Raw genomic sequence first — 19,656 nt, forward strand, 5'->3', positions numbered from 1 at the left:
GAAGTCAATGGCGTACGAACGACATATGCAATCTTAAACCCTACGTTTGCATACGTAAAACGTATACGTTCACATATATGTGAAATCTTGACTTTACAAAGTTTGTTTTAGCTAAAGAACAAAAAAGGAATACGTTTTTTTAAGTAAGAACGGACACATACGTATAAAAATGTATACTACAAAAAAAAGTAAGCATATGTTACAAATGCATACGTTTTTGTAACTTTAAAAACGTATACGTCGTCGTATGCCACAAACGTGTGCACAAAACGAGATGTGGACTTAGCCTTAGGATTTGAATTGACTTTTTCTGCTTTTTTTCACTGAGAGCACGCTCTCTGCTGAACCACCAGTCTGTGTGTGTTCTCCCGGGAGGGAACACAGCGCAAGTCACCCTGACACTGTTCGTAGCTGATTGGACAGTGTCAGAGAGAAGACATCACGTTCCCTTGCCATTTAGTTAGATAGAAACGCCCCATTGACTGTTCAGGGGCTTATTTACATATCGGGCGCTAAATATAACGGCACCGATATGTAAATAATGCAGGAAGATCTGTTTTTTTTTTAAAAGTGAGATAGTGTTTGTGAAGCCCTGCCTATCACATGCTGCACATGTATGGGCAGGTGAAAGGTTCTCTTTAAGGCCCTTTTACACAGGCCAACTATCGGGCAAATGAGCGTTCTCAGAACACTCGTTCCCGATAATTGGTCTGTGTAGACAGGGCAACGATCAGCCGATGAACGAGCATTCATCGGCTGATTGTATGGTTTATGCAGCTAAAAATATTATTGCTGCCGGAGGCACATCTCCCTGTGTAAACAGCAGACGTGCTGCCGACATGATGGAAATGTATGGTGATGAGCAATCATAGTAACGAGCGCTCGTCCCCGTACATAGCCCCTTGTGAAAAGAGCAAAAGAGTACCGTTTAACGAGCTATCTCATTGATCGGCACTCTTTTACACGGCCCACGTCGGGCTGTATTAGAATACCCCTAGGGTATGTGCACACGATAACTGCATTTACGTCTGAAATTACAGAGCTGTTTTCAGGAGAAAACAGCTCCTGAATTTCAGACGTAATTGCTCGTTCTCGCGTTTTGCGGGGCATCCATTACGGTCGTAATTTGGAGCTGTTCTTCATTGGATTCAATGAAAAACGGCTCCAATTACGTCCCAAGAAGTGTCCAGCACTTCTTTGACGAGGCTGTTATTTTACGCGCCGTCTTTTGACAGAGACGCGTAAAATGACAGGTCGTCGGCACAGTACATCGGCAAACCCATTGAAATGAATGGGCAGATGTTTGCCGACGTATTGGAGCCGTGTTTTCAGGCGTAATTCGAGGCGTAAAATGCCTCCATTACGCCTGAAAATAGGTCGTGTGAACTCAGCCTTATACTGCTCTCTTCTTAGAAATCAACCCAAAAAGACTGTCCATGATGGGTTCTTACGTTGATAGTTTAATACTATGGGACTCTAATGCAATAGTATATTAGTTTGCATCACTGTAGATATATTCCATCATGATCAGTTTATTTACAATATCCATCATGATCTGCTATGGGTCACATGTATTGCTGACAAAGGCTGATGGTTTTATGAATGAATAATTTAAGAATAGGTGTTGGTTATGTGGAAATATTTAGAATGGATTCAGCTTGTTCTCTATAAATATGTTAATCTTTTTTTTCTTTCATTTGATTAACCCATTGACAGGATCACTATGACTGGGGCCTGAGAGCTGTAAAGTCTGTCCTTGTTGTAGCAGGCTCCCTAAAACGAGGCGATAGTAATCGACCAGAAGATCAGGTACTCTGGTGTTATGATGAAATTCCTGGCACACATTAAAATAGTCTGTCCCTCAATATGCTCAGTTAGATATGCCATCACCAATAATGTATTATTGCAGCTATTTAACTTTTCAATACTTTTCTGCAGCATTTTCAGTCTTTTTATGCAAGAGGCTGCAGCTGCTTTTCTCAACTACTGGAAGGGTCAGCTTGCTTATACTGCCTGTGTCTATCCCTGTACAAACTGTAATGTAACATGAACAGGTTTCCCTTCACACTCAGTCTGTCAATGTGCTCCCTTTTTGATACATGGTTAGAGAAAGAAGATTTGTTATCTCTTTAAAGGATGAATGAGGAGAAGCAGGATGCAGGATCTACAGATTCTGTAACAGGCAGTTCACCCCTACTGCATTAGGACTAGCTAATGTAACATTAGTGAAATGGCAGAAGGGAGAGTTTTTTTAATAAATTGTCTTTATTCATTTTCGAACATTTTAACAACCTTACAGTATCCATTCCAAGCGTCATGTATTTCAGATGTCATAATAAAGCATACTGAAGCACCAGCCATGCGATTCTGGGTCTAAATATTTGAAAATAAGACCGCAAATTGCTTGTCGAGGAGGGAGAGTTTGGCCTTTTTCGCAAATCAATGTAGCAGTGTACGGACTCAATGGAAAGTCTATGAGCTCATACTCTGCTACATCCGGTTTCCCGAAAAAGCCAAACAGAAACTAAGCGGCTCAGCGCTCCCATGAGCACTTCTGCCGCTTCGTTTTAGCAATCAATTGGGGGTCTCAGTGCTTGCACCATTGATCAAAATTTCTGACTTGTCACTATGACATGTCAGAAGTTTGAACATTTAGTTACCCTTAAGGTTTTGGAATGACCTCCAAATTCCCTAGACTTGTTATTTTAATCTGTTATTAGTTTTCAAATATGCTGTGCATGCAGGAGAACCAAAACTTATTTCTGAACTACAAGCATCCTGCAAGGAAAAGTGGGGACATTTTAAAAAGCAGGAATACAAAGGCTGTTAGCTGGCTCCAAAAAATGTTAGAAAGCTGTGATTTCTGCTGAAGGGGTGTTGCTAAGTGTTGATTAATAGGAAACCCAAACTTTTTCACATGCTAAATATATGTCTTATCTATTCTGCGATTTATGAATACTACAAATAAACAGAATTACAATTGCAGCACTACAATTTTTCAGATATGTGCCATATTTAAGTTTGTTTTTGTTAGTCTGTGTTAACTTTTTTTCACTTAGAAAATCTACAGAATATGTAATTTGACAAGAAGTGCACAAACTTTTACATATTTACTTATTTATTTGCACATATTACATTGCATTGAGCTTACAAGTTTTTTAAATTGCTGTAAATTGTAAATGAAATCTTAAAATTACATTGATGAAAATCTATAGTAGGAAATAATTTTTCCAGGTCTCTTTATCCTAATATTTAATCATATTTTTATATAATTTCCATAATTTATTCTTATGTTCTGTCACCTAACTTTTGTATTTCAAAATTGTAGTTCATAACCATCATTATTTTTCATAAATTGATCAGAAAGTGATTTTGCTTATATCCAGATTAATGTTTGTCCCCTAATTCCTGCATCTAGGTACTCATGCGAGCTTTACGAGATTTCAATTTACCTAAAATAGTAACAGATGATGTCGCAATTTTCATGGGCCTGATCAGTGACCTGTTTCCTGCGCTGGATGTTCCGAGGAAGAGAGACCTTCACTTTGAACAGATGGTTAAGCAGTCTATGCTCGAGCTTCACTTGCAGCCCGAAGAGAGCTTTATTCTCAAAGTAACAACAAAAATCAATTTATTCTCAATTACGTTTCATTAAAATAAGCGCAGACAACCTGGCATAAACATGAAGGTTAACTTTTATTGCGCGTTTTCAAAATTGTTAAAGATCAAATCTTTAATAGCCTTAATGTATTTGTGTGGTATTCGGCGTATTGAGGGACTTTCCAGTGAACTTGTCCTGTGTCTTATTTATTATAGCTTGTTTCTTATATATAAAGTTTGAGGTTTCATAGTATTATCGTTATATATGACGTTTTGGTCATTCCGTTTAATTATGACCTCTTTTAGCGCCTCTTTGTCGGATTTTTCCGTAGGCGTGACTTTAAAGGGAATTTGTATACATTTGTCTGAATAAGTCCAGAGGCTGGGGCTTCAGGACTCTGACTCGTCGAATTCAGTGTTGCTCAGCAGAGAATGTGAGGTCACAAAATCAAGCACAGCTACTAAATCCTATGTCTAAGAGGGCTGCACAAGGGCTGAAGATCTCATAAATATTCAGCAGCTATTTTGTTAAGATACATAAATATCTTTAAGGACAACTGCAGTGTAAATTATTGTAAGAAAATTACAGTCACAAAGTTCAGAATATCTCTAACATATGATCCAACGATGATTGGTCCGAAGTCATGGAAAACCGCATTGGGGTGACTGATGTTCCTAAAAATGTTGTACTCATAAATGCTTATAACAGTTTTGCTCTCTCTAATATCTAATTAGATATTGTATTCACTAAATAAAAAGCCAGCATGCTTAAAAAAAATAATGTTATAGTCATGCCACGAATTCATAATTTGCACAACAGTCCTCAAAAAGGAAGTACCGTAGTTGAGCCAAGTTATATGTTAACTATTTCAATAATGATGTTAAAACGGTGTGTTATAGCAATTATCAGTTTGCAATTTGCTATTTATTAAAGTGGTTGTCTCATAAAGACAGACCTTGTCCATATTTCTTATTAGGGCATATGGACATCTTAGAAGGGGTCCTTTGCTCAGTACCACCCTCATTGTGCCAGAGTGGAGAACAGCTGCTTACAGCAGATTTAAGCCGACCACGTATTATATGCTTTACAATTTATTTGAACGGCTGCATGCAATTCTACATTGCGGGAGTTAGAGAAGCTGGACCAGCAGATCTCCATGCTGCCTCCTATTCAAAAAGCTGTTGTCTTCTGAGCAGAGATTTTCCAAAGTGGATTGTGGAAGCAGTCAGCACCTCCTAAAGTGAAAAAAATAAAAAAAAAAGATAAAGGTGGACACATCTTTACTCAAAGTGCATTAAGTTATACAGTTTCAATACAATTTCACGCCATCCCGGAAGAAAACCATATACTTTTTTTTTAACATGGGAGTCTATGGTCGATGGATAGCGTCTGTCCGTGGCATCCGTTGAAGAATACTTTTCTTTTTGTGCCTGTTTGTTTAACATCTCGCTCCATACATCTCCGGATTTGTCAGGTTTAGAGATAATATAAAGGACACATCTGTAGCTGCTTATCTGCTTTAACTGCAATACAAAGCGAACAAACCTAAAGATGCAGCAGTTCCCTTCGGACACTATAATATATGCAAACATTAAATATTTGAATTACATTATAGTTATATTTATGAACAAAAGTGAGAGTTTATAACTTTGTTTTAGCTATTTGTAACGTATACAGTAAATATTCAGTGTGGCATCTGTCTTCATGTAGGTTGTTCAGCTGGAGGAGTTACTAGCTGTGCGCCACTCAGTCTTTGTGGTTGGAAATGCAGGAACAGGAAAGAGCAAGGTAGGAGAAGAAAATAATCATGTGGGCAAGAAGAACGTTTCAGACCAAAATTTTCAGTTGTTTGTCTTTCTAAGGAACTTTAGAAAATATAGTTTTATTTTCCATACAATTGTATGTATTACACAAAAAGCTCCTTCAGTGTTTTTTTTTTTTTTTTTTTTTTCATTTGACGTCAGGATATAAGTAGTTAAACAATTGTCAATTTAATGGTTTTAAAAGTAAATGTTATTAAAACTGCATAAATTTTCCGCATAAGCGAACAATTACAATTTATACCTTTAAGCTATTTTAATTTCAAATAAATTGACCTTGAAAAAAGTGGAGAAAACCTAACCTACAATTTGTGACTTCATTCGAGATCTGGCTTTGTGACAGTTATTTGTATAATTTATTTTCTTGCACACATACAATACTTCTGCACTTATTCTCTTTCATCACAACTAATTACACTAGTCTGTATAACTTAATTGCCTCTATTCTACTCAGAATGTCTTCATAATTACTGATGATTTATATCAGGAAACTACTTGGAAATTAATGGAATGCATAGGAAAATATACTACTGATATGAACTATTGCGAAGGTTTTTATTTTTACTTATACTTTTACATTTCAGGTATTAAAGACACTAAACCGGACATATATAAACCACAAACAAAAACCTGTGTGGAATGATATAAACCCAAAGGCGGTCACCACTGATGAACTCTTTGGCTTTATCCACCCCAGCACACGAGAGTGGAAAGATGGTAATTACTGTTAATTTTGCTAATCTTGTATGTAATATTTTATATGAATAAATCAATATAACAACATATTTATTAAGATGAGTTGAATTAATCCCTAATTACTACCATGTGCTCACCCTTCTCTTAATCCCTTCACCCCATAATGTCGTACTCGTACATGAATGCTATGAGCGGGGGTAATTCCCACACAATGCCATGTTCATATATGTCATGGTGATTGTGCAGGCACAACAGTTGTGCACAATCCATTACCATTGGGAGTGTGAAACTGATTCACAGCGACACTTGCGCCCTAACGGGCGGGATTGGAGAAAATCAGATCCCGGCCTCTTAAAGTGTTTTTCCCATCACACAAAGGGATGGCCTATCGCTAGGACTGATGGAACTCCCACCGATCCTGATCTTGAGAGTAAACCAGCTCTGTGGCCCCTTCACAGCGCCGCTGTGCAGGGAAAAACAGTGAAAGGGTCACAGTGCCTTAATCAGAATTCAACTTAAGGGAAATATATCATCTGTATTAAATTTTCCTAACTAAAACCAGATAGTGAAACATAATATGGCAGATTTACTATTGGTGTTGCACCTCCTTCTTTGTGCAAAATATTTTAGACACGTTTATCAATGAAATGTGCCAAAAATAACACATGTTTGCAACTCGTCCAACAAGGTGGTGTGGCTTGGCAGAAAAAAAAGAGCATGGCTTAAGATGTGCCAAAATTTTGTCACAAAAAAGTGGTCTGAAGTAAGCAAAGCAAGCAGTGGTATAAAGCTAAACAGAAGATGGGCCAACTTTTATCATCCAGCGTTGGCAACTGTGATACATTTGGCACATCTTGTCTAATTCTAAGCTGTATAAATTTAAAACCGTATTAGTAAATCTGCCCTAATTTTTTTTAATCTGTTTTTAACATCTGAGTGGGAGCAGCCATTTTGCCTGAGCTGCTATTAACAGCATTTAGAGATCTGCTTTACAGCAGCCACATGGACCATAGGACACAATAGTCTGGATCCGATCCATTGACTTCTATAAGAGCGTTTTCTAGGCGTGATCAATGACCTGTGTAGAGGTCACTGTGCAGAAAGGGATAGGAGAGTAGCTGTGTCCATCACCTATAGTCAATGTTGGATTCTGTATTATTTATATTGAGATGTTATCTGTCATTGTGTGTTCAGACGCTTAATAAAAATGTCTGAAAATATGGAGCTGTTTTCAAGGGGAAACCGCTCCTGATTTTCATCCGTTTATTAATCAAAGTCGCGTTTTTTGTTGCGTTTTTTACGGCCGTGTTTGGAGCTGTTTTTCTATAGTGTCAATCAAAAACGGCTCAAGAAGTGACATGCACTTCTTTTTCGCGGGTGTCTTTTTTTTTTTTTTTTTTTTTTTTTTTTTTTTAAGGCGGCTGTTTTTCCCATTGAAATCAATGGGCAGATGTTTGGAGGCGTTCTGCTTTCCAGAAAAATGCCCGAAAATAAGCCATGTGAACATAACCTAATCCTGCCTGTGATGGTAATGAGATGACTGCTGAGAAGTGACAGCTGCAGAACAGGAAGTGTCAGTTTATTATGAGGCCCAGTGTCCAGAGAGAAAACTGAAAGATTTTGTAATTCTATTTTAATATAGATAATGACATAGAAAATGTTAAAAAAAATTCTAACAAAATAAATATTTTTAACATAAAAACTTGATTTAAACAATTTGTAATTTTCGGATGACACATTGCCTTTTAAATGACCATTTAGAAGCGCTCAGGAGAGGAGAGAGACAGGCTGGAGATCAAGCCATCAGTGTACTACACTGACGGATTTCACTGTGAACAGGACAAAGCCACCTGCAATGTATATGAATATATGCAGGCTGCAGAATAAAAACGCTACAACATTTTTAATAAAAACCTATTAGAATGTGTGTGTGTGTATATATATATATATATATTTTTTTTTTTATACAAAACACATACATTGCAAAAAAAGAACAAAAAAAAAAACAAGTCCACAAAGGTGTCCATCGCCTATAAGTGAACTACAAACCTCTCCCCAGTGACTATAAAAGAAAAATGATTCACAACCCCAGAGTTTTTGCTGGTAATGTGTCATTCATTCTGGCTGCTTGGCAGGACAGATTTATCATTAAATTGAATGGAAGAAGTTGTCCAAATTCAGTAAGCTCCCGGTTCAGTAAGGTCGCTGCAGCGCGTCAGAATGTTATTATCTCTATGACTGTTTGAAAGGAAGCAGAAATTTTGAGCTGTGTATCCGAAAAAACATGCTCTGACCCTTGAAGGCCTTGTTGACACAGTGTAGAATTAATGCAGATTTTGCATGCATTTTCTCCAGCCAAAAGCAGAATTGGATTCAGGAGAGGATACACTGTAAGGCCTTCCTTTATATATTTCTTCTGTTGAGGTTCCATTTATGGTTGTGGCTTAAATAAAATACATGCAAAATCTTCATCAAATCTGCACTGTGTGAACAAAGCCTTAAGCTGGATTCACACGTAACGGAAATGCTGCAGATTTTCCGCAGCATTTCTGCAGCAAACTCTGCACATGTTAACGAACCTCAGATCAGTCCCAAAATAAATCTGAATCCATACCAGACTCCAAAATGAATCGAACCACAGATCAGACCTCAAAATTGAATAAGACCCCAAAATTAATTAGACCTCAGATCAGACCCCAAAATTCTTAGGACCTCAGGTTGCACCACAAAATGAATCGTACTTCAGATCATACCCCCAAAAAGAATTGGACCTTCGATCAGGAGTGGGATAAAAATATTCAAACATCAAGATCAGACACCATTTTATACTCCTCACTTCTCCGGGTTCAGACGTCAGCCAGTGTAAGGCTGGGTTCACACGAGCATGTTACGTCCGTAAAGGACGGAAAGTATTTCGGCTTCAAGTCCCGGACCGAACACACTGCAGGGAGCCGGGCTCCTAGCATCATAGTTATGTACGATACTAGGAGTCCCTGCGTCTCCGTGGAACTACTGCCCTGTACTGAAAACATGATTACAGTACGAGACATTTGTCCTGTACATAACTATGATGCCAGGAGCCCGGCTCCCTGCAGTGTGTTCGGTCCGGGACTTGTAGCCGAAATAAGTTCCGTCCTTTACAGACTACATGCTCGTGTGAACCCAGCCTAAAGCTGGCCATACACATTAGGTGTATTTTCAGCTGAACCTGCTGATCATTTAATATGTATGGTGGTGTCAGATATCGGGGGAGAGAAGACTGTTGAATTTAGTAAGATTATAAGTCGCTGCCAGAGGAGTCTGGCAGTGGCTTTCTCTCTATTGAAAACACAAACTCTTGGTCGAGCCCGTAACTTGTATTTTTTACACCTTGGCTCAGCCTGGTGATATTTTTAGCAGGAAATTGACTCGTCAGCAATTTAATTCCAGATACAGTTCAGGGGGTGAACAGTTATGCATAACGTTATTTTGTGTTTAATAATTATTATTTTTTTATACGTTGACCTTTTATTTTTGTTTGTCAGTATAAAGTATATCTTCTCTGATTCAATGTTGTTGCACAGTATTGACAGAATACTTTTTGTCGGCACAGTACACACACTTCCAAAGGACAGACTGCCGCTTTGATGTTTCATTTCTTTTTCAGGTCTCTTCTCAAATCTTATGAGGGAACAGGCAAACATAACTCACGAGGGTCCTAAGTGGATTGTGCTTGATGGAGACATTGATCCCATGTGGATTGAATCATTGAACACCGTAATGGATGACAATAAGGTGATAAAAGCTTGATGACATGTACATGAACATCACTAATAGAGTGTCATTCAGATTGGATTAATTTGCATATCAACTAGATAAAGCTAACAAGACCAAATCTGTTGCATATTGTTTCTTTGTCAGCATGGAATATTTCTGCATCTTTGACACTAGACTTGCTGGGAATTCAAGATTTAGATTCAGATATATTACGTACTTTTGTTATTTACTACACCCTTCATATGTTGTATTAATTTATGCTTTATTTAAATCCGGTTTTTAAGGAAGCAAGAAATGGGGAACACCACCACTCCACTCATAGTTCATGTGAAAACATTTAAACATGATCTCAATTTATCTTAAGATTTGTATCCTGAATGCGATAGAACAATAAAATGAACACAAAATGAGTCAGTTGTGTTTCTAAATCCGAGATTGGTGACGCCATAAAAAGACCTGTGAAGCTAATGTTAATTTCTGTCAAAACTGCCTTCCCAGCTGCGCTTCACCAGCAACTGTGTGTTTCTTCACCAGTGAGGCCACAGTTTGTGAAGCACTGCTCCTGAATGGAGCACATCAAATATAGGTGGGAAGTGTCACGGCTGTAGGGTATGTGGGCCTACTAGGCCGCTCCACCGTAGCGGAGAACCAGCTGGCCAAACAACAGTCAATAACGGTAGTTCAGATATGAGTACCTGGGTAGATGATCAGGCAGATACTCGAAGTAGCAAACACATAGTGAATCAGGCAAAGATGATGCTTGGTGTAGCAGATGGCACCGGACGTGGCAGATGAGGCACACCAGGGGCGTCGCTAGCACCAGGCCTCCGGGGCACAAGCCCCGGATCTCCGGGTGACTGCCGCTACAGGGGTCACAATTGCAACCGGGCAGCGGTCGCGTTTGCGACCGGGACACGTCTATAGAAATTTACAATAGTAACTGTGGCCTATGTCATAAAATACACGGGCCCCTTTTACTATAGTAATAACATCATACTTACTCTTCTACCCGAGCGCAGTGGAAGTCCTGACGTCTTCTCGCTTCATGACGCTGTGCACCACGCATAACGTCACGACGCTGGAAGGAGTCGGGACATCCGCTTCACCAAAGAGCTCGGTAAGTGTAACATCATTACTGCCTACTGGGGTCCTGTATCTAAGCCTGCCTTGTGGTAAGCTGGATCTGGCTGGTTATGAAAATCGGGGGACGACCCCACATCAATTTTTATCATTATTTTTTTTTATGGAATAAACGTCGTGCGGTTGTCCGTTTGTCCCCCATTTTCATAACCAGCCAGATACAAAACAGCAGCAGCAGCAGGCTAGTATTACCAGGGTGGGAAGGGCCACTGTTTTTAGCCTTTCCCGGCCTAATAATACCAGCATGCAACCGCCCCGGTGTCCGTCCTACTCTACGGATAGTCGGGTACTGGATCGTACCCAGCTCTTCCCGATACCCCTGGTGGTGGTGGGTGCCAGGGTAGTAATGGGGGTTAGTGTTAGCCTCTGCACTGGCTAACACTAAGCCTCGCCTTAGTAAGGGAAGCTGTCAATCAGCCAGCAGCTATTAATAAGTTGGTAGTAATAAAGTTTAAAAAAATACAAGGACATAGAAAAACCCTCCACACAACCCGCATTAACCATTTCATTGAGGATAAAAAAAACTTAATCAAAGTAGTCTTCGAATCCGACGTAATTCAACAACCAAACCTGTAAAGAAACACAAATATACCCAAAAAATTTGTAAAACATAAAAAAGCAAAACAACTATTGTTCTCACCTTTCCTGGGTCCAGCACTGGAGTCGTAATGTCAGCGAGCTGGGCCCTATATCTAATCCTATCATGTGTGATACTGTCTGCTGAGCCACTGTATCTAATCCCATCAATACCTATAGGGTCATAGTGTGACCGATATGCTGTCTTTTTTTTTTTATATATATATATATATATATATATATATATATATATATAACTTTTTTTTTTGGGGGGGGGTGAAGATAGCTTAGTACAAGGATACTTACTGCTGTGGCCCTATATCTAAGTCTATCATGTGTGACACTGTCTGCTGGGGCACTGTAAGCCTATCATGTGTGAAACTGTCTGCTAGGACAGTGTATCTAAGCCTATCATGTGTAATACGGTCTGCTGGGGCACTGTATCTAAGTCTATCGTGTATGATACTGACTGTTGGGGCACTGTGTCTAAGCCAATCATGTGTGATACTGTCTGCTGAGACAAGGAGGGTGTGTGGTACTACCTACAGGGGACTGCATGGTACTGTCTACAAGGGGATGTATGTCAGGGGGACTGTGTGTGGAATCATACAGGGGGTTTGTGACACTATATACAGGGGGCATTGTGTGTGGAACGCTCTACAGGGGTCTTTGATTAGAGCCCTGAGACATAACTTTACTTGGGGCCCCAGATATGCCAAATTTGCCCTGAGGTTTAGTACATTGACACGGGTGTGACAGATTTACATGCGTAAAAAAACGTGTGTACATCTGGTCGTGTGCGTTGCGTTTTGCATCAGTGTGCTTTGTGTATGGCATGTGTTTTTCGCGCACTCGCAAGCACTTTTTTTTTCAATGCAATTGATGCATGAAACACAGACAGCACACTGATGTCGTCCGTGGTTTTCACCCACCCATTGACTTCAATGGGCGGCTAGTTGTGTGAAATACACCAATATAGCAACGGACACTCGCTGCATGAAAACTCACGCATGTGTGAATAGCCCCATTGAAATCAACGGGTCCGTGTGCTGTGCGTTATTTCAACACAGCACACGTATGAGATTCACGCTCATCTGAATGAGCCCTAAGTCTATCATGTGTGATATTGTCTGCTGGGGCCATGTATCTAAGCCTATTATGTGTGATACGATCTGCTGAGACAAAGCATCCAATTCTATCCAGCAGTCTAGTTATAGGACCCTTAGTCTTATAGATATGTTATCTCCGATATGTATGTAAAAATTTATATATTTTCCAGGGGGGGGGGGGGGTGGTAAATATGTCTCGGGGATTGCGCCCCTGATCTTTTAAGACCCTCGCAACGCCCCTGAGGCACACACAACTCCAACAATAGGCTCAGGAACAGACACAGTAACAGGATACAGGAACATTGGGAGCAGGAAACAGCTAAGGTACCATTTGCATAGATGAGCACAGGAATACAAACCAGGGTGTCGCTGGGTTGATTGGGTAACATTAGACAGGTGCGTGTGCTGGCCCTTTAAGGCTGGGAGTGAGCGTGCGCACGCACCCTACAGGACACAGGAGAGCACTGCAGCTGTGTGTGTCGACGTCTATGAGGAGGAAGACTCAGACATAAAGATACAGTCCTCCAGTCGCGGCTGACGGTAAGTGGGACGTGCCGGCGGTCAGCCGGCGCAGGCATAACAGGTTGGTGGTTGGAGGGACTACTTAAAGAGACTCTGTCACCACATTATAAGTGCCCTATCTCCATATAAGGAGATCGGCGCTGTAATGTAGGTGACAGTAATGCTTTTTATTTAAAAAAAACTATCTATTTTCACAACGTTAGGAGCGATTTTGGTTTATGCTAATGAGTTTCTTAATGCCCAAGTGGGCATATTTTTACTTTCAACCAAGTGGGCGTTGTACAGAGGAGTGCATGACGCTGACCAATCGGCATTATGCACTCCTCTCCATTCATTTACACTGCACTAGCGATATAGATATATCGCTATGTGCAGCCTCATACACAAACCCTAACATTACTACAGTGTCCTGATAATGAATACACATGACCATCCAGCCTGGACGTCATGTGTACTCAGAATCCTGACACTTCTGAATCTTTTTTGTGAGATTCCAGCAACGGATACGAAATCTCGCGAGATCACGGAGCTAAACGAGATTTGGTTTCACTTGCCGGAATCTCACAAAAAAAGAGTCAGAAGTGTCATGATTCTAAGTACACATGACGTCCAGGCTGGATTTCATGTGTATTCATTATCAGGACACTGTAGTAATGTTAGGGCTTGTGTATGAGGCTGCACATAGTGATATAACTATATCGCTAGTGCAGTGTAAATGAATGGAGAGGAGTGTATGATGCCGATTAGTCAGCCTCATGCACTCCTCTGTATAACGCCCACTTGGTCGAAAGTAAAAGTACGCCCACTTGGGCATTAAGAAAGCTCATTAGCATAAACCAAAATCGCTCCTAACGTTGTGAAAAAAGATAGTTTTTTTTAAATAAAAAGCATTACTGTCACCTACATTACAGCGCCGATCTCCTTATATAGGAGATAGGTCACTTATAATGTGGTGACAGAGTCTCTTTAAGGACGATCTGTGAACCCTTTTGACGGGTCTGTTTTAATTAATAATTGTATTCACCATGAAATAACAATTCTGGAATATCTTTTCTTAGAACTCCTCATTGTGCTATTCATTGGTTATTTTTACAAAAATATTATTAATAAATTGACAACTGGGTGTTACCAGTTGGGGGTGTGCACTCACACAGGCTAACCATGTCCAATTGGTGCTAATGATTGAGATTATACATGCACCGTTAACAAGTAAAATGGTAACTCTCAGTTGTCAATTTATTCATGAATTTCTAGGAGAAATACTAGAGGAATGAAACAACGTAGAGTTCTAAAAAATATGTCCCAGAATTGTTACTACATTCAGAATAGAAGGATTTAAAAAACAAAAAACAAAAAAAAACTGGTCAGGAGAGGTTGCAGGTCATCTTTAATCAAGTGAAAGATGGCAAAGGGTGCAGCTAGAGGAACTGGTGTGCTGGGTCCTGGGGTGGTCACAAACTAGCCACTCTGGTTTGGCCAGGCTAATCAGATACAGGGCAGTAATCTGAATCTGGAGAAGAGAAAGGAGAAGAACATACATATTTATATATTGTGGTTTTTTTTTCTATGAAGGTCCTGACACTTGCAAGCAATGAGAGAATCCCTCTGACTCCTACGATGCGTCTGGTTTTTGAAATTCATCATTTAAAGACTGCAACTCCAGCTACTGTTTCTAGAGCAGGAATTCTCTATGTCAATCCTCAGGATCTGGGTTGGAATCCGTAAGTAATATATAAAATGGGTAGCAGTGTATATTAAATTATATTATTAACTCTTTGCGTTAGACTCATGCACATGTCTAAAATTGGTACGCATGGGTTTGGAGAGGTGTGCACTTTTTGGGGGGAGAAGGGCTTTTTTTTTTTTTTACTTTTTTTCTTATTTTATCTGTTTTTATTTATTTAAACAAACTATTTAACTATACTTTTTTTTTCTACTGTGGGGCAGAGATTAACAGGGAACATATTATCTGTGTGTTCCCTGTTACCCTTATATACAGATGACTAATAATAGTGATCTTATGGTAACGTGCGTCATCTCTGTATGCTTCAAAGCCCCTTCTGCACAGGAAATCTCTGTGACATCATTAACGAAGTCACAGGATTCCCTAGCAACCATCAGAATGCAGAACCAGCGCTACGCTACTACATTCGGGACCACAGAGCTTAATATGTGCGCTAGGTTCAGGAGTTGTTTGTGACAGGGAACTTATTCTTTTAGCTTCCTGGCACAGCATTGGATCAGGCTGTCAGTAGGACAGCCTGATCATGCTGCCGGAGCACGCAGACCGGACGTATAATAATCAACACGTATAGTAGCCATCTTCTAGAACAATAACCATTCCATTAGCCCGTTATTTACATGGCACGGTTGGGAAAGGGTTAAATAAAGCCCACATTAATTTCTTCTGACAACATAAATTTTTAAGATAGTTTGTCTTCATTCTGAACATAATGTATCAGTGTTGCTGGAAATTAAATACATTTCTAATTAATCTTTCGTAAAAATTAGATTCTGGTTTTTACTTCCTAAATTATTGCGCCTGCAGATAAACATTTCAGCTGACACTGATCCCGTACATGTACATTTTTAGGCTAATTTAACAGTGGTCTTTTTATGCTTTGTGTGAACTGAGCCTAATATTCTGTGCCATTTTTAAAGTATACCGCGAATTATAAAGCTACTTTCCATAAATCCATAGTACAAGTGAAGTTAGGAAACTTTGTAATATATCTTATTACTGAAAAATGCCTTTTTCTCCACTCATCATACTACAGTCTTAATATAAAGATAGCTGGAGTAAGCTGCACCATATTTATTAAGAGGCACATCTCTCGTTGTGCGTGCCCCTGAAAGGAAAATCGACGCCAGCTACGAGCCGCGTATATTTCTGTTAAAGTTTACACCAGTTTCTCTCGTAAAATATAGTATGTTTGTCGGGCTGCCTCAGGCCACACTTCCTTTAGCTAGGTCTCACCCAATTTCTGGGAAAGTGGCGTGGGCAGCATAAATGCATCAAAAGCCAAATTATTTTTGTGCAAATTGCAACTTTTGATGCATAAATTTTCCTCTTAGAATCCGTAAAGCAGCTGCCCATTGAAGTGTATAGGGAGGGGAAGGAAGCAGAAGCAGTAGACTAGCTGCTATCCGTCTCCTATACTCAGTATACAGAGAAGATCCTGCTTCTCTATATCTTACACATACTCAAAAGCAGCAGCATAGAGGACATCTCTTACAGCAGTAAGGAGCAGTGTAGCTGTGAATCCAGCACTCGGGTGAGGCAGTAAAAGATTTAGGAGCCAGCATCGTCTCTGTGTGTTTCTCTCACTCTACAGCTGCTACCACCTCATTCTCCCCTCCCTTCTCCATAGACTTCTATGGGCAGGAGCTGTAATGTAATCAGTCAGCAAAGCAGTGAATCGGTCTCCTCTATGCTTAACGTATTCTATTGGAGAATTCTGAGTGAGTGAACATTTAAAGAGGCAGGGAGGGAGAAAAGGAGTGTGATGAGTGGAGAATACAATTATTACATTGAAAATAGACAGGTTGGCAGGAGCAGGAATATTCTTTCCATTCCATCAACTTCACAGGCAGCAAGTATAAAAACTTATTTTTAGGATTCTTATTTTTAGCATAGTGTCTGGTTAGCCAAGTGTAAAAACAGCAAACTATTTTAAGTCTTTTATTTGACTCCTGTCAGGTATGTGACCAGCTGGATAGATACCAGAAATAGCCAAACAGAAAAGGCTAATCTCACCATCCTCTTTGACAAATATGTGCCTCCTTGTTTGGAGCAGTTCAGGACTGGTCTTATTAAAACCATAACACCCATTTCAGACAACAGCATGGTTCAAGTAAGTAGATTTGCTTTGTAGACCTATAATAGAGGCAAATGATGATCCTGAACTATAGTAAATATTAAATTAGATATAAGATACAACATTGACATGTGCTGATTTAAACCCTTAAAGGCTATAAACACCTCTTAAAAAATGTATTTATTTATTATTTAATATAATATATCAGTGTGTTTGGTGCAACTTTCGAATAAATTTTTATTTAAAAATGTTTTTTACTTTTTGAGATACAGCTGCTTTATATCCTGTATATAGATCAGCTGTATTTTGCGCCGACCTGAATCTGTCAGGTTAGCGGCACTGACGGGTTCATTGTCAGTGGGTCCTGTATGTCTCTGACACGCAGGATCCACCTATTATTAATCACATCTAAGTTATTAACTTAGATGTGATCGGTAACTGCTCGATCCAGTGTGTCAGAGACACCCATTACCCGCTGACACTGAACCCGTCAGTGCGGCTGACTTGGTTGACGGATACAGGTTTCAGCAAACGATATAGCTGCTCTGTATACAGGATACAAAGTAGCTGTAGCTCAAATTTTAAAATATTTTTTAATAGAAAGTAATTAGAAAGTTGCACCAAACACACTGATACACATTTGTATGTATATATATATATATATATATATAAATGCTTTCAAAGGTGTAATCTAATGCAAAATGACTTACATGTATGTGATTTGCAAATTGGGGCACATGTATATCAAGGTGATCTTGCCTGTGTGGTCACCTGCAGGTGTGATCACAATGGCTGTAATTCATAGCTCCCCCTTCTGCCCTAATACACGGCAATCACTCACACGTTATGTCAAGTACCTGTCAGCTTCGTAATACTGCAGTTTTATAATGGGCTGTCCAATAATAATTTCTGTCAGAGCTTACCTCAGGTATGTCCTAACAGATGCCCGTGCATTTTAAATACACAGACCGTAATGTAATGTTATAAAGACATTTGGCATTACATTATAAATAGGAAAATAATTTCAAATTAAGGGTTTCCCAAATGCTTAAAATAAAAATGTGTCATATATTTCTTGTAATCTCTATTGTGCCATTTTGCATGCATAGCATGACACATTAAGATGGGACATGTTTTTTCTTAAATATTTATTTTGGGCAGTAAACTGTTAGCGTAGTGAGGAGTCTTCAAATGGGTTCAATTGGAGTTTATTTCAACAAAATACTCTATCCGTCGCTCTTCAACAGTGTTCCATACATTTTTTGTTGAACCATTTTTGAGACCTCCACCAATTTCGGGACCTTGGGGGCCTTCACCAACCATTCCCTATTCCTAGGCTAGTTCTTCTAATCTGATTATTAAAATCACTTTCAGATCAGTAGAATTGGTTGTCTAGTGGGTGCAAGGGAGCCTGCTCCATCATTTGCCTTAATTTAACTTTGTGGCCTACCAGGTGTCCTCTCTCCATGTCTCCCCCTTTGCCTGCTTGGACCTGCAGACTGCTTTGGTAATTGATCTTAGGGGGCCCTTTTAAACGTTTTCTATGGGGGCCAGTATTTATTAGTTTTGCCTCCCTCTGGGAGTCCCCTGATAAATTATTCGATGATTTATATCCTGCCCAGAAGAGATACAGAGGTGACTGCATGTGTCCCGATCCGTCCATTGAAGTCTAAGTGATATGCTGACTCATCTGTGTCTGTAGACCTCGATAAAGAGGTCCACCTCTCCTATATGTGGATATGTTAGAGCAGTGGTTCCAACCTTTTCTATGCCACACGCCCCTAGGAAATCTTTGGTTAATGTTCGCACCCCTTGGAAAAGTAATATCAAATTTAAAGATAAAGAAATTGAATTTATAATCATTTTCTTTTCAACAAATTTTGTTGAGATTTTACAATAAAATAGGAAAGTGCAAGTCATGAACACAAAAGAAAAATAAGCAACATGCATCGAATGATACATCAATGAGCCAGAACATATATCGTATAAGCATTGAATTTATAATGTTTTAACCACAAATTAAACCACATACGATTCTGCGGATGAACAAATAAAATTTCTGCAAATAAGCTTTTAACTGCATAAAATGTAAATATAAATTAAGCAATTAGATTCTAATTTATTCAGAAAAAACTGTAAACCGTAAATCAATCCCAGCTGTGAACATAAAATTCAATGACTTTACTGCTGCTTCTCATTCATATATTTTTGTCAAAACGTGTAACCTTATTGCTGACTGCGATCCGCAGGTCTGCCTGTGGATTCAGGCAATTCCTAGATTTTGTCTTTGACAAAACAAAAACTGAAACCAGACTCGCACACGTAAGTTGTTGAAAATTGAATGAGGACACGGCGTACTTCTCCACCAAGTCTTGGGAACATATCCAGTGCTGCACACCAAAACGACTCCAAAGTCTTGCTTTCAAGTTGCATTTCAAGAGCTCGATTTGTCCGCAAATCAATAAGATCTTCCTTAAACTCTTAATCATCTGACATTTTCTCCAAATTATAGGAATATGGATTTATGGATCCATTGTTCTGAAATCTTCAGGACACCATCCGCAATATAGCCATCAAACGATAATAACAGCATTTCCAAATAAGCCACAATTTCTTTG

At 39.4% G+C, this 19,656-nt stretch overlaps 1 protein-coding gene across 1 annotated transcript in view; it reads left to right on the forward strand.

Annotated features, from left to right (window-relative positions):
* Positions 1-19,656, forward strand: part of DNAH11 (dynein axonemal heavy chain 11) — a 228,068-nt gene that overhangs the window by 97,282 nt on the left and 111,130 nt on the right. Inside the window, exons 38-44 of the mRNA XM_075827324.1 lie at positions 1,717-1,809; positions 3,419-3,613; positions 5,312-5,389; positions 6,006-6,138; positions 9,764-9,891; positions 14,793-14,941; positions 16,921-17,074. Of these exons, the coding sequence (XP_075683439.1) occupies positions 1,717-1,809; positions 3,419-3,613; positions 5,312-5,389; positions 6,006-6,138; positions 9,764-9,891; positions 14,793-14,941; positions 16,921-17,074 (930 nt within the window). The remainder of the gene's footprint in view (positions 1-1,716; positions 1,810-3,418; positions 3,614-5,311; positions 5,390-6,005; positions 6,139-9,763; positions 9,892-14,792; positions 14,942-16,920; positions 17,075-19,656) is intronic.

This window comes from Rhinoderma darwinii, chromosome 5 (genome assembly GCF_050947455.1).
Source record: "Rhinoderma darwinii isolate aRhiDar2 chromosome 5, aRhiDar2.hap1, whole genome shotgun sequence".
Taxonomy (NCBI): Eukaryota; Metazoa; Chordata; class Amphibia; order Anura; family Rhinodermatidae; genus Rhinoderma; species Rhinoderma darwinii.